General features: G+C 44.6%; 1 protein-coding gene across 2 annotated transcripts; it reads right to left on the bottom strand.

The window, feature by feature from the left end:
- Positions 1 to 290: 290 nt before the first annotated feature.
- Positions 291 to 11,040, bottom strand: RFC5 (replication factor C subunit 5). 2 transcript variants are annotated; one of them, XM_006074231.3, is made up of 11 exons: positions 10,848 to 11,039; positions 9,255 to 9,319; positions 8,851 to 8,987; positions 7,613 to 7,692; positions 6,884 to 6,957; positions 5,523 to 5,682; positions 4,725 to 4,806; positions 4,228 to 4,357; positions 3,623 to 3,700; positions 2,244 to 2,298; positions 291 to 1,182 (listed from the first exon to the last, which is right to left on the bottom strand). In XM_006074231.3, the coding sequence occupies exons 1-11, from the start codon at positions 10,907 to 10,909 to the stop codon at positions 1,086 to 1,088; spliced, it is 1,020 nt and encodes a 339-aa protein (XP_006074293.1). In that variant the 5' UTR covers positions 10,910 to 11,039; the 3' UTR covers positions 291 to 1,085. The 2 variants fall into 2 exon arrangements, with proteins under 2 accessions (XP_006074293.1, XP_044786078.1); XM_044930143.1 differs by lacking the exon at positions 2,244 to 2,298 and having other exon boundaries at positions 10,848 to 11,040.
- Positions 11,041 to 13,998: the final 2,958 nt, after the last annotated feature.

Here is a 13,998-nt window from a genome sequence, read left to right as displayed (position 1 = left end):
TGTTCATCTTGAAATATCATATACGGTGTAGTCTTGAGAGGCCCTGGGCAGCTACCTTGAGACAATCCCCCACCCCCACTCCCAGGCCATTAGCTTCAGACAAGGCCCACCTCAGTGATGGGTGTAACCAACTTCTCCCTTTTGACAGTGTAAGAATTAGACACCTTTATAAAGAACAGCCTCCAAAGAAAGTTAATTCTGTGATGATCAGGGTCGGAGGCGGCTTTTTCATATAAATGCAAGTCAAACAAGTCAGCCTCTGTGTAGCCGGCTAAGGAAAGAGGAGTCACTTAAACAGTAAGCTGCTTTATTTTTCCTGTGCAGAACCCTGTCACAGATGCAGCACAAATGCTTTCAGATAAACTGTCTTCTATTTAAATACGAAGAGTTCCAATCCTTTCAGCACTGGCAGGCTTAGTCAGGCTTCATCTCATGTGCCCTGGGTTAAACAAGTCAGTGTTGGATGATCTCTGGCCCCAATGGCATCATTTCAAACAAACGTTTTCTCTCCTGTCCACACTACAGTTAGGAACCGGCAAGCAATTACTCTACTTCAAGAGCAAAAATAAAAAGGCCAGGTTTTAAAGGAAGAAAATTGAGTTCATTTTATAAAAGCATAATGGCTTGGGCCAGAAACCCATTAACACCTATTTAAAGTATAGCACAGATTAGATTTACAAACGTGGCTTTGGTGATGTTCTTTTTACATTGTGTTGGAAGATACTTGGGCCGTATTAGATTTGAAAGCCTGACGTTCCAAATGGGGTACACCAATTTCCTATCATCCAAGCAACTGAAGGGTAAAAGCCTTAAGGCTAAAAATGGGTTTTGCTTTGTTCCCTTGTAAGACACATACGCATAGTGCAATAAGAGAGCTGGACTTTAAAACTGCTTTGTACAGCCCTGCTCCAAACAGCCACAAACACAGTACTTTTTAAATGTCTGCCCATCCATGCCTGGAACAGTTTTACACAGTTGGGGGTGACTGTGTAAACACCCAGCCCAGGCAGCTGTTCATTTGTATCCCCTGCTCTCCTGTCACTTCTGGGCCTGAGAGTTAGTTGGCAGCGTGTAGTCCCCGGCATCTAGGCCTCAGTGACAATCAGGTCTCTGGTGACTTGAAAAGCGGCAATGAGGGAACTCAGCTGAATCTTCTCACTGGTGCCAACAGAAAGTCTGTACCTAAAAGAAAGCAAACCGAAGTAAGGAGAGAGAATAGCACGGCAGCTGCCTTTTGACCAAAGAACAATAGCAATCAGACCTAAAGTCGGCTGCAGGACTGGAAGGAGGGAATGGAAATTCATCCCAGGCAGCAATCTTTTGTGTTCCCTGACATTTTCTTTGCTGCCTCAAATATTCATTCATAAATCTGATTCAGACTACAAAGTAAAAATTTTTTTAAAAATTGTTACCAGTAGCAGTGATCTGAACTTAACTTTGTTCAAGCTCTATGTGAATATGCAAAATGCGTGTGACTAGGGATTATTTCTTCACCTACAAAATGCATTGAGAAGGATTTTAATTAAGTTTCCTTTTTCCTAATTCACTGGGAAGTTTGGTTTGCCATATCTGTGGTTCTGTGGTCTAGTCAATAAAGCAAGACACTGGTATTTATCTTGCAACCTTTTCAAGTGCCCAGCTACTGCAAGTAAAACCGTGCAATTCACAGTGTAGCAATAAGAAGTGACCTAATTGGTACGTGTGAATACCAGTGATGGTGAATTGGAGTTGGCTGATGTGGATGTCTGTTTTGAACCTAGTGCTTTTTGTCTACTCAAATGAGAGCTGCCAGCTTCACTGGGGGCTAATAACTGTGTTTACTGAAGCAGCCAAAGTGGAAAATTGAGTTTATGTTTACTTTCCCTGCAATATGCTTTCGTATGCCAAAATGCCTTAATAACAGCTGGATAGCTGGCTGTCCCCAAACAACCTAGATGTTTGAACTAAAGCAGGCCTCCCAAATAACAAGAGCACATGGAGAACAAGGGTGGACCCGGCCTCTGAGGCTGAAGGAGAGGCCTTTATCTCAAATATGTAACTGAGCTGTACCTGTCCTTGTTTAACCCCTGTGCTTTAAAAAAGCAGCTCATGCCCTTCCCCCCGCTTGGTTCAGTAATCCCACCCAAAACTAGACTCCACCAAGTATGAATGATTAGACCAAACCATTGATACTAAACAAGTAGAAACAAAAAACTCAGAACAAAGGGAAAGCAGGAAAACAAAACTGGGAAATAAATACTCACTCAATGTCTGCCATTTTGGTCAATAAATGTATTCGAACTGAAGATGGAAAGTCAACTGGGAGAAAAATCAAATGAGTGGGGTCTGTCATTATTTACTGTTAAAAACATCACAGAGGACAAGTATGAGTTTCCACATCAGATAAGACTAATCTCTTGAAGCTACAGATCTTGAGACACCATGCTTCTAGAAGTAGTGTGTAGGTTTTCAAAGTTTTTATTCTTTTTGAGTCTGTAGGGCAGCTAAAAAAATGAGCAGGTTCCAGAGTGATCATAAGAAGGTGGAAGAGCCGTCCATAATGCTGTCAGCCACTGGGTCACTCTACTGCTGCTGCTGCTAAGTCACTTCAGTCGTGTCTGACTCTGTGTGACCCCATAGACGGCAGCTCACCAGGCTCCCCTGTCCTGGGATTCTCCAGGCAAGAACACTGGAGTGGGCTGCCATTTCCTTCTCCAATGCATGAAAGTGAAAAGTGAAAGTGAAGTCGCTCAGTCGTATTGGACTCTTAGCGACCCTATGGACTGCAGCCTACCAGGCTCCTCCATCCATGGGATTTTCCAGGCAAGCGTACTGGAGTGGGGTGCCATTGCCTTCTCTGCTGGGTCACTCTAAGTTACCGTCAAAGCTGAGTTCTCACTTGCTATCCCAGTTTTAAAAACGATTGATTTTTAAAGGTCGATTCGTTCTCAGTGTCCACAAAGTGCAGAGCTGGGCCTGAGCCAACCATGTTCTTGGGCAGAATTTCACACACCAGCCAGCGGCTTAGAAAGGAACTGGCAGAACCAGTGTTCATGGACCAGACGGTCCGCAGGTGACTGCGGGTCAGGGAGGAGCTTCTCCATAAGGCTGAACAGCAGACCACTCAGAGCTTGAAGACACAAGTGTCTGGTCCTCCCTCAAAGGGCTAACTGGATTGGCCTGGAGTGGGCTGTATGTGGGCCAGGGTCGAGAAGCAGTTCTCTGTACATAACATACAACCAAGTGGGGAACTTAAGGTGGTTTAGGTGAGACCACTGGCTGATGTGAAGCTAGATCTTCCTTCTCCCTCTCTCCTTTTGGGGAAAATACCCTTTTAGAAATACGAATTACAATATCCTACTTTTTGCTTTAAAATATGAACCCTTGGAGGAAATAAGTTAGCCTTTCAGAAATTTCTTTTCTTCTTTCCCCCCAGCATTCTAGAGGTCAAGAGTATTTTTAGAACAAGGTTTTAAATAGCAAGATAAAACAAAAAATGAGGGACTGGGTTTACACCTCTTCATTCCTGTTTCTTTGTTTCCAAAGTGGACAGTGGAGCTTCAGGTTCCCTCTCCAACCACCCCCAACCCCAAAGCATGCTGCCTTATACACAGCTTCCGAACCGGGGAGGAACATGAGTTACCTCTGTGCACGAACAGGTGTATCTCCGTCAGGATGTCGTGTAACGCCAACCCCTTCAGAGTTTTTAACTCCATGATATCTACAGAGGAGCAGTTAAGGCAAAGGGACCAAGTTCAAGGATAAACACTGTAGAGAGTGACTTTTGAAAGCAGGGCTTTTCACCCCAACACAGCTGTTGCTTTCCATCTGAAGTGGCATATGTTGGACCCAAATTCTTATTTTTCTGTTTTCATCTCCATCCAATAAGGGTTTTCTGAAAGATAACAGTTGTATCTGTCTAGTAGAGAATAGAACCAAATGCATTCCCCAAAAGGCTTTATTTACATCACTACACCTAGCTCTTAATTTTACAGGAAAACAAGAGTAACAGTGACATCTTAAAAATGACTGCATCTTCTACCCAAGGTCTAAGTGCTTCCCTCCCATCTGTGAGTGGAGTGGCTGCAAACCACACCCAGGTCAGGGCCCTTCAGGAAGAACTCTGTGACATTAAAGACAAGCACTCATTCCGCCCACTGACATCGTGCTCCATCATGAGCTGAAAAGAGTTCCATGTTCAGACCCTGGACACTTAATGCACCGACTGTAGGGCAAGAGAAAGGATATTCCTGTAGGCCGTGGTGAAGTCTTGATTCAACATCCAGTCCAGAATGTTGGCGATGTCTGACTTGAGCGGATGCCCTGTGCAGGTGTAGACGGTCTCCTCTGTGACCTTCCCAAAGGCCATGTTGGTGCTCTGTGCAGTCAGAGGGGGAGAATCACCATGGCTGCTGCAGGCGGATCAGGAGGCAATTGCGGAGGCAGCAATGTGGGGATGGGGAGGTACCCGATAGGCCGAACCCTGTACTTCTCACACTGCTAAGATCTGGCCGTGTCCGGAGGATGCCGCTGCTAGTCAGCTATGTTACTGCTGCAGAGTCCTTCCCTATCTCTCCCTTGTTTGCAACAAATTATTCTTTCAACTAATCGAAACACAAGGGTGGGGGTACATCTTTAATATATAACAAGATCAAGTTTTTACCAGTTCTGTTGTACTGTTGCTTATGTCTTTCTTGGAAAACTATTCCAAAGCAACTAGAGATCTGCTTGGAGTGGTGCCATACCTGTAAGATGTTCAAAGCCCTTCGCATGTCTCCACTGGAAAGAGTTATGAGCGCTTTCATCCCATCTTCACTTATATCAACTCTGAAAGGAAACAGGCAGAAGGGATTCAGAGGTCCTGAGAGCACAAGTGCTTATGGAGGGAACAAGATGGCCTGGGATGATCGAGGCATTTAAACAATGAAAGAAAGAAAAGGGAAGGATGCAGTTAACAATACTCTCCTGATCTACAGACTCCAGAATTCACTGCCTTTTGGGGACATTGGCCTCATGTTTAGTCACAATCCAGTTCAAGTCTAGAAGGACTCTTATTGGAATCAAGTGTTGCTCTGTTGCGCAGGTAGCTTTGAAATCTGTTCTCTGGGAGGATAGGGTCCTGATGAGATCTGCAATTGCAGAGCCAAGGCACCTGTTAACAACAGCAGCAGCTCGGGCTGGTACTTGCTTGGCATCTGATTACACAGAATGTGATGGCTCAGGACCCTCCCTTCTAGTCAAGAAAGGCTAGCGGCATCTTAGCAGAAGAGACTTGGCAATGTGCAGTTCCCAACAAAAGAAGAGCAGGAAGAAGGTGGGACAGCTTCCAGGGGAGAAGGATGGAATCCAGTGAAGAACCAAATGACTTTCATGAAGAATGTCTGTGAGATGCCAGGGCAGCTGACAGACAGGGAGGCTTAACCTGTGCCAGGTTTCCTGAATTGTCTACAAATGGTATCACCTTGAAACATACCGGCCAGTCGCCTTACCCAACACCCAGTCTCCCAAGGCCCACCCCCTTCCCTGCTTTTCAACATACTTACTTCTCTTCTTCTACGACATGTTCCAGGCGGGGAACCATGAGTTCGGGAGTCAGTGGTCCGAATCGGAATCTTGTACACCGGGACTGCAAGGCGGGGATGATCTTTGACAGATAGTTACAGATGAGGCAAAATCTGGTATTTTCAGTAAACTTCTCAATCACTGGCAAGAGAAAAGAAAACCACCTCATTTCCATTCTGATTCTTCAAGGGACCCAGAAACCCTGCACTTTTCTAGGGTCATGTGAAAGGTACAGAAAACAAGAATGCAGACAAGTGGAGATGCTATGGTAGTGAGAGAGGATGTCCCTGGAGACCAGCCATTCTTTCCCAAGCTGATGAACAGGACGGTACAAAATGCTTTCTTTTTCCACGATTGGCCATTATTCTGGCACTCTTGCCATTCTACTCCATTAAGATGTGAAATCCAGTATTCCTTCCCTTTTGCATAAAATTCTACTTGGCAGATGGATGATGCCCCAACTTTTACTGGGCAGGGGAGGAGGATGGCTTTTTGAAGACTTTCCATTGGACTTTGTCTCAAACTCTTAGAGCATTCGCGAGAGCATTAACCTGAATTCAGAGATGCCTAAGACATCAGTTTCATTCTGTACCAACATTCTCAAGCTGGGATCTGCCCAGACTGACTCAACAGAACAAGATGCTGCAGAAAGGCTGCCAACGCCTTTAGGACCAAAAGATATTCTGTTCTCCTCCTCCTTAAACATGGGCTGCAATCTACTCCTCCCTAAAATTCTTAAAGATTCTCTTTTCTCTTAGCTGTTCACTGCAGAATCTTAATGAGAGATTAAGAATGTCCTTGCAAAGAAACTAACTGCACCAGGCCCCTTAAGACTGACAGATTACAGCATACTCTCCCTTCCCGGCCAAATCATTCTCTTGGCAAGAAGTGAAAGCATGTCAGCTTTCTGACATGACTGATGCAACTAAATTTCTAGTATTATTTTCCTGTTTCCTTTGTATCTAAGGGTACCAATAGCAGAAAGGCCTATCTAGCAGTTTAGAAATGAACAACTTCCTCCCTGCCCCCATCCATCAGTACAAATTCCCAACCCTGAAACTGAACCCAAGGGAAAAGGAGGATAAAACACTAGTGTCTGGTCATTACCTAAGAGTCCCCAAAAGGTTTATGTCTTTAAATTACTAAAAGAGGTAATACCCCAGTGCGGAGATTTTTGTCTAGATCATCAGATGGGATATGCAGTGAAAGGCATACAGAGATTTCTTTGGGTCAGAAGATAAATGAAAACTGAAAAGAACCCATGTCCTATCTCATGTCCAAAGATGCTAATTCTCCTCTAGAGCTGTCCTCACCAACCACTGTACATGGCCATACTCCTTACCTCTCCGCAGGGCGTTCTGGGCATCCTGAGTCATGGCATCGGCCTCATCCAAGATTACCAGTTTAAAGCCTTTCCTAGGAAGACAAGTGGTGCTTTCTAAAAGCTGATTCAATCTCACTGTGACTTCCAGGCCCAAACCTACACCTTCACATTTGTGCCACTGGGCCCCGGCTCACGAAGTTCATTTCTCCTAGAACTCTGACCAAAGCAGACATTTGTGGTCACACAGAGCAAATACCCACTGCTCCTTCAACTCTTAAAGGGAACAGAGGTCTAACTTCTGTGTCAGGTTCTGTCCTCTGGCACCTTCATCTTTCTTCCCCCCAGAATCCTATTATCCAAGTACTGCCTTTTCCCCACCACCTTTACTTCTGCCTGTCTTTTCCTCTCTTTTTTCACCACCATCCTAGTTATCCACCCTGATCTCAATTCATTTTTGTTTAAATTCAGACTAGCTCACCCAGTCTTATGATGTAATCAGTTCTCTGTTAACCAATAAAATGAAACTAATGCTTCCCCAGGGTACTTGCAAATAGATTTAGATAATATTTACATTTTAGTATTTCTTACCACCATTCCTGTACTTTATGTCTTTCTCATGGCTGCTTTTGACAAAGCCTCCCCCCCTCTTTTTTTTACACTATTATAAACTGGCAAAGGAGAGGATTTAAAAAACTCAACTCATTGATCAAAATCTTTAGGGAGAAAAATCATGCAAAGAATTCTTACTTAAATATTGTCCTTGTGCTAGCAAAGCTCAGGATTGGTCCCCGAACGATATCTATTCCTCGGTCATCTGAAGCATTCAGCTAAACATGAAAGAAGCCAGAATAAACAGAAAACATATTAGTGTGCTATGAATTAATGTATCTTTTTATCAGTCCTGCTCAGCAAGCTAGGTCTCTAGGTCTAAGGACAAATAAAGAGATGATCATTAAAAAAAGATTGCAATTATATTTAAAACTCACAGCTCACTAGATCATTCCACTATATTCTGAAAGGCCAATGACTATCTTTCTTCTCCCTTTTGAGGACAATCACTGACATGCTTTGGAGGAATAATTAATTGGTCTGGTCACAGCAAATAGCACCCCAGGCAGGAGCAGAATGATACTAATTTTAGCTACCACAACCCAGAGCAACCCAGAAGTTAACAAGTTTTTAATAAACTGAAGTAAGAACAATTAAGAATCTTGGTAGCATTAAGATTCTAAGAAGATCTAGAACAAAAAAAAGTAAGTTAAACCATTCTTTTTCTTAACAGACAATATTTAGAATTTCATAATCTAAGTGGATCAGTTGTGTCCCGGCAGTATACAGACAGCACACTCAAATTCAGTAATTTGAAGAGAACTAAATGAAGAGAGATTTTCAAAGGTGCTTGTGAGGTGTGGGAGAAACCACAAGAGCTATGCAATACCTTACGGGCTACTAGGGCCCATTACCACTCCCAAGTCTTAAGGGGTTGTTGGGGGAGTGGTGCTGGCTCCTGGCGAATGCTGGGTGCTGTGCCCTGTGGGTGGGGACACTGTCCATCTGTGGTGACCCAGGGCTGGACCAGGCATCATTTTTCCCCCAACTCCTGCCAGGGCCCCTACGGGCCAAACCCAATAGGAGCCAGAGGGCAAGAGAGCTTGTTGGCAACACAGCCCAGTCTTCTGGGACAAGAACAGTGTGGAGCAACATGGAGAAGGGCACATGCGAGACAGCTAGCAACCAAGTGACCCCTGAGTGTTTGAGTAAAAGTTGGCAACAGCAAACAAAAACACCTGGCCCTACCACTGCCCTCTAGCTACACCAAAAATCTCCAGGCAAAAATGTCAATTATAGGAAAAGTGAATTGAAATATTGTATATCTGCTTCTTTCCCAACCACCAGCAGGGCAACTAACTTGGAAAACAAAACTAGCAGAACTAAAAGTAAGAGACCAGAGTTCTTTGAAAGTTAAGGGTAATCCTCTCATTTACCTCCAAGACCATGGAGCCAAATTCCTTATCTTTGTACAGCTGTTTAGCACAGGCCAGGATGGTGGATGTCTTTCCTGTCCCTGGAGGACCATACAGAAGGAGGTGCGGCAGGCGGTCCTCACTGATAAACTTCTGAACTGAAGATGGGAGGAAAAAGAGAGATGCTATCAGTCTCAGAGTCGCCTCATTCACTGTGGGCCAGAGTTGGACTGAATCTACTTCAACTCTATGTTCAAATCCAGGGCGCAGGCAGGAATGAAAAATCTGAAGGATACAGCTGTCAAAACCATATCCCAAAAAGCTTAATCAGATTCTTTAAAGTTATTACAGCAGAGACAACATCCCTAAGAAATATATCCAGGTCCTTCAACTAGGATACCAGCCACTGACACATGGATACTTACTAGTACTCAAGATGTCCTGATGAGAAATGAGATCATCCAGTGTCTGTGGCCGGTATTTTTCAACCCTAAAATACAATGTAGCATGCATTACAACATATATAAAGGCAAGAATATTTTGTTATGTGCAGAAGAATCCTTTCATACGTATCCTACCTAAAAGAAGAGAGAGCTACAAAAACCTGTAACCCAGTGGTTCTCAGTCAGGGCAATTTTGTCCTCCAGTGAACCCTTGATAATATCTACAGACTTTTCCCGTCAAAACTGGGTGGAAGGTGCTATTGGCATCTAGTGGATAGTCATGAGGGAAGTTATTAAACATTATGAAATGCAAAGGCTAATCCCCGTGGCCACGCTTCCCCCTCCAATATCTGGTTAAAAATGTCAATAATGCTGAAAAACTGCTCTCATTTCACCTTTCCAGCTATCTGCCTATAATCTCAACCTGGATGGGCACCTAAAGTTAATCCAAAATTGTACCTGTTTCCAAATATAAATTAACAGATGAATGGATCAATAAATGGTGGTATAGCCATACAGTGGAATGTTGTTGGCAATAAAAGGACATGAATTGCTGATCTAAGAAGCCAGTCACAAAAGGCTACATATTGTATGATTCAAGTTACATGAAATATCCAGAATAGGCAAATTCACAGAGACAGAAAGTAGATTAGTGGTTGGCAGGAGCTGAGGGAGAAGGGACTGGGGAGTGACTGCCAACAGCTATATTGTTTCCATTTGAGGTATATGAAAAATTTTGCAACTAGATAGTGGATGATCACACAACATTCTGAATGCACTTAACGCCACAGAACTGTACACTTTAAAATCGCTACAACTGTAAATTGCATGTTATGTATTTTTACTATAGTAACAACAAACCGAACTCATTATCTTGAAAACTTTTGAAAAGAAACATGAGTTTTTCAAAATCAAGCCAAATCCCATCAGTCTTTAAAACACTGAGATACAGTTGTGGAAGCAGGCTAGCTAACAGTGCAAGCTCTGAATCTGGACCACCTGGGTTCAAATCCAAACCTATTTTCCAACTCTAGACCTTAAGCAAGTCATTTAGCCTTTTGGTAAAGCTGGAATAACAGTGCCTTCTTCCTAGGGTCTTTGCAAAATTCCAACATCTAATAGGGTGCGTGTAACAAAGTCACTGAAATGAAAGTTAACTAGGAAGTGCTGTTATCATCATCATCATCATTAGTCTAGCTTAGAATGTGACCAGTAATCGCACCGAGAGAAGAGACTATTTTGGCAAGAGAGAATATTCTGCTACAGAGGCCAAGGCAATGTCAGAAGACATGGGATCGAACCCCTGTGTTGCCACCCAGGTGGAGAAGCCGTTTTCCTCTTCCGCAACAGGAAAGGGGGCCCAGGGTTACGGGTGAAGGGAGACCTAGCTAGTTATAAACAGAATGGAGCAGGACTGGGGAGTTGAGGGGAGGTGAACTTATGTGGTTCCACCCCGGCCTCAAGTCCGGGGAAGGCGGGGCGAGGTCGGACTGGGGACTGGCCACTTGTTCACTCGGGCCACCGCCTCCGCGCGCGGCCGATCCCCTTCCCCGCAGCAGCCAGGCCCCCTCCTACCAGGGCAGGTTTCTGATCTTGGCCGCCTCAGGCTGCTGCTGCTTGTGCGCTGAGGTTTCCATAACGGGGTGATGATGGTGGCCGGTGGGCTTGTCGCGTTTCCCAGAGGCCCGAACCTCGCCAACAGACGCAACCAGACCCCGGGACCCTCGCACTTAGAGTTCGCGCGCAAACGCAACTCTCGCGAGATTTAGCGGCAATCGGACTTCCTCCCTAGGTCCCGCCCCCTCCCCGTTGCTAAGGCCCCTGTTGCCTGGTTGCCGGCAGGCCCGGGCCGACGCCTCGCGCCAACCCCGCCCTTCTCTAGCTGGAGCTGCCCTCTCCAATGTGGACCAGAGTCCTGAACCCAGAGGGAGAGCGCGCCGGAGAGGCACGGCCACCCCCTACAGCCACCAGTCGTCATTACAAATTAAAGTCTCACGGCCAAAGCCAATTCCAGTCGTCACCAGAGTTCTAGCTGTTACCATTCAAAGGAACGAAAAGCAGCCAGCGCTAAAAAATTCTGAGGTAAAACAACCCCAAATGACACGACCAGTTCTTGAATGCAGATGCCATAAGAAACAAGGCTTGAAATACTTTTTGCCCCCAAAGCTAGGAGGTGAGCACTTCAAATTGAAAAACAACTCCAAGCACAGCTCCAACTTCAGTCCGTCTCTCAAATCTGTGCCCCTCACACAACAAAATTTACAGAACCGACCTCCAGAAACAACTCCAGAGAGAAAAAATAAACAATAAGTAACTTCCCGCCAGGTTAATATGTGTAACTGGAAAGGGCTAGTTAGTAAGCGAAGAGGACAGGGTCCCTCTGACGGGACGCTGCTGAGGAGAATTAGTATCAAAATGTTAGTATTTTTTTTCTGAGGTAAGGGGATTATGACGGAGAAGGCAATGGCACCCCACTCCAGTACTGTTGCCTGGAAAATCCCATGGACGGAGGAGCCTGGTAGGCTGCAGTCCATGGGGTCGCTAGGGGTCGGACACGACTGAGCGACTTCACTTTCACTTTTCGCACTGGAGAAGGAAATGGCACCCCACTCCAGTGTTCTTGCCTGGAGAATCCCAGGGACGGGGGAGCCTGGTGGGCTGCCCCCTATGGGGTCGCACAGAGTCGGACACGACTGAAGTGACTTAGCAGTTAGCAGGGGATTATGAACCACTTCTGTTTTCTATTTTGCTGGTCTGTAGTTCCCAGCAATAAGTGTGTATTATATCTGTAATAAAGTTTGGCTGTTGTTTTGACTGCGCTGGGTTTTCGTTGTGGCACGCAGTATCACGCGAGATTTTCATTGTCGCCTGTTGGATCATTGTTAGAGCATGCGGTCTCTTCATTGTGGCATGTGGAATTTAGTTCCCTGACCAGAAATGGAAGCCAGGCCCCCTGCTTTGGGAGCTCGGATTCTTAGCTACTGGATCACCAGAGAAGTCCCTGTTTTTTTGTTTGTTGGTTTGTTTGTTTTTTTTTTTTTTGCCATCTGAGAGAGACAACAATCCTGAGAGGAGATGAGGCTGACCCAGGATTACAAGTGTTCTGATTTAGAAGTAGCTACTGTTCAGTTCAGTCGCTCAGTCGTGTCCGACTCTTTGCGACCCCGTGAATCACAGCACGCCCAGGCCGCCCTGTCCATCACCAACTCCCAGAGTTCACTCAGACTCATGTCCATCGAGTCAGTGATGCCATCCAGCCATCTCATCCTCTGTCGTCCCCTTCTCCTCCTGCCCCCAATCCCTCCCAGCATCAGAGTCTTTTCCAATGAGTCAACTCTTCACATGAGGTGGCCAAAGTACAGGAGTTTCAGCTTTAGCATCATTCCTTCCAAAGAAATCCCAGGGCTGATCTCCTTCAGAATGGACTGGTTGGATCTCCTTGCAGTCCAAGGGACTCTCAAGAGTCTTCTCCAACACCACAGTTCAAAAGCATCAATTCTTCGGTGCTCAGCCTTCTTCACAGTCCAACTCTCACATCCATACATGACCACAGGAAAAACCATAGCCTTGACTAGACGAACCTTTGTTGGCAAAGTAATGTCTTTGCTTTTGAATATGCTATCTAGGTTGGTCGTAACTTTCCTTCCAAGGAGTAAGCATCTTTTAATTTCATGGCTGCAGTCACCATCTGCAGTGATTTGGGAGCCCAGAAAAATAAAGTCTGACACTGTTTCCACTGTTTCCCCATCTACTTCCCATGAAGTGATGGGACTGGATGCCATGATCTTTGTTTTCTGAATGTTGAGCTTTAAGTCAACTTTTCCACTCTCCTCTTTCGGCTTTTTAGTTCCTCTTCACTTTCTGCCATAAGGGTGGTGTCATCTGCATATGTGAGGTGGTTTATATTTCTCCCGGCAATCTTGATTCCAGCTTGTGCTTCTTCCAGCCCAGCATTTCTCATGATGTACTCTGCATATAAGTTAAATAAGCAGGGTGACAATATACAGCCTTGATATACTCCTTTTCCTATTTGGAACCAGTCTGTTGTTCCATGTCCAGTTCTAACTGTTGCTTCCTGAGCTGCATATAGGTTTCTCAAGAGGCATGTCAGGTGGTCTCGTATTCCCATCTCTTTCAGAATTTTTCACAGTTTATTGTGATCCACACAGTCAGAGGCTTTGGCATAGTCAATAAAACAGAAATAGATGTTTTTCTGGAACTCTCTTGCTTTTTCGATGATGCAGCGGATGTTGGCAATTTGATCTCTGGTTCCTCTGCCTTTTCTAAAACCAGCTTGAACATCTGGAAGTTGACGGTGACAAGTATTAGTTGATCATATATGTGTGTGTTTTTTTCTGGGCTGCCAATTCTGTTCCATTGGTCTGTATGTCTTTTTGTTATGCCAGTACTATAGTGTTTTGATAATTAAAGCTTTGTAATAAAGTTTGAAATCAGGAATTGTGATGCTGTCAACTTGGTTCTTCTCTTAGGGTCCTTTGTGGTTCCATACAAATTTTAGGACTGTTTTTTTTTTATACTTTTGTGGAAAATATTATTGGAATTTTGCTAGGGCTTGTGTTGAATCTATAGATGGCCTTGGGTTGTATGCGCTTTCTAAGAATATTAATTCTTCTAATTTGTGAGTTCAGAATATCTTTCAATTTATATCTATCTTCTTCAGTTTCTTTTCTCAATGTGTTGTGTTCACTGTATTGATCTTTCATCT

This window comes from Bubalus bubalis, chromosome 17 (assembly GCF_019923935.1).
Source record: "Bubalus bubalis isolate 160015118507 breed Murrah chromosome 17, NDDB_SH_1, whole genome shotgun sequence".
NCBI lineage: Eukaryota > Metazoa > Chordata > Mammalia > Artiodactyla > Bovidae > Bubalus > Bubalus bubalis.
Note: the sequence above shows the minus strand (reverse complement) of the source record. Positions and strands in the feature narration are given on the sequence as shown.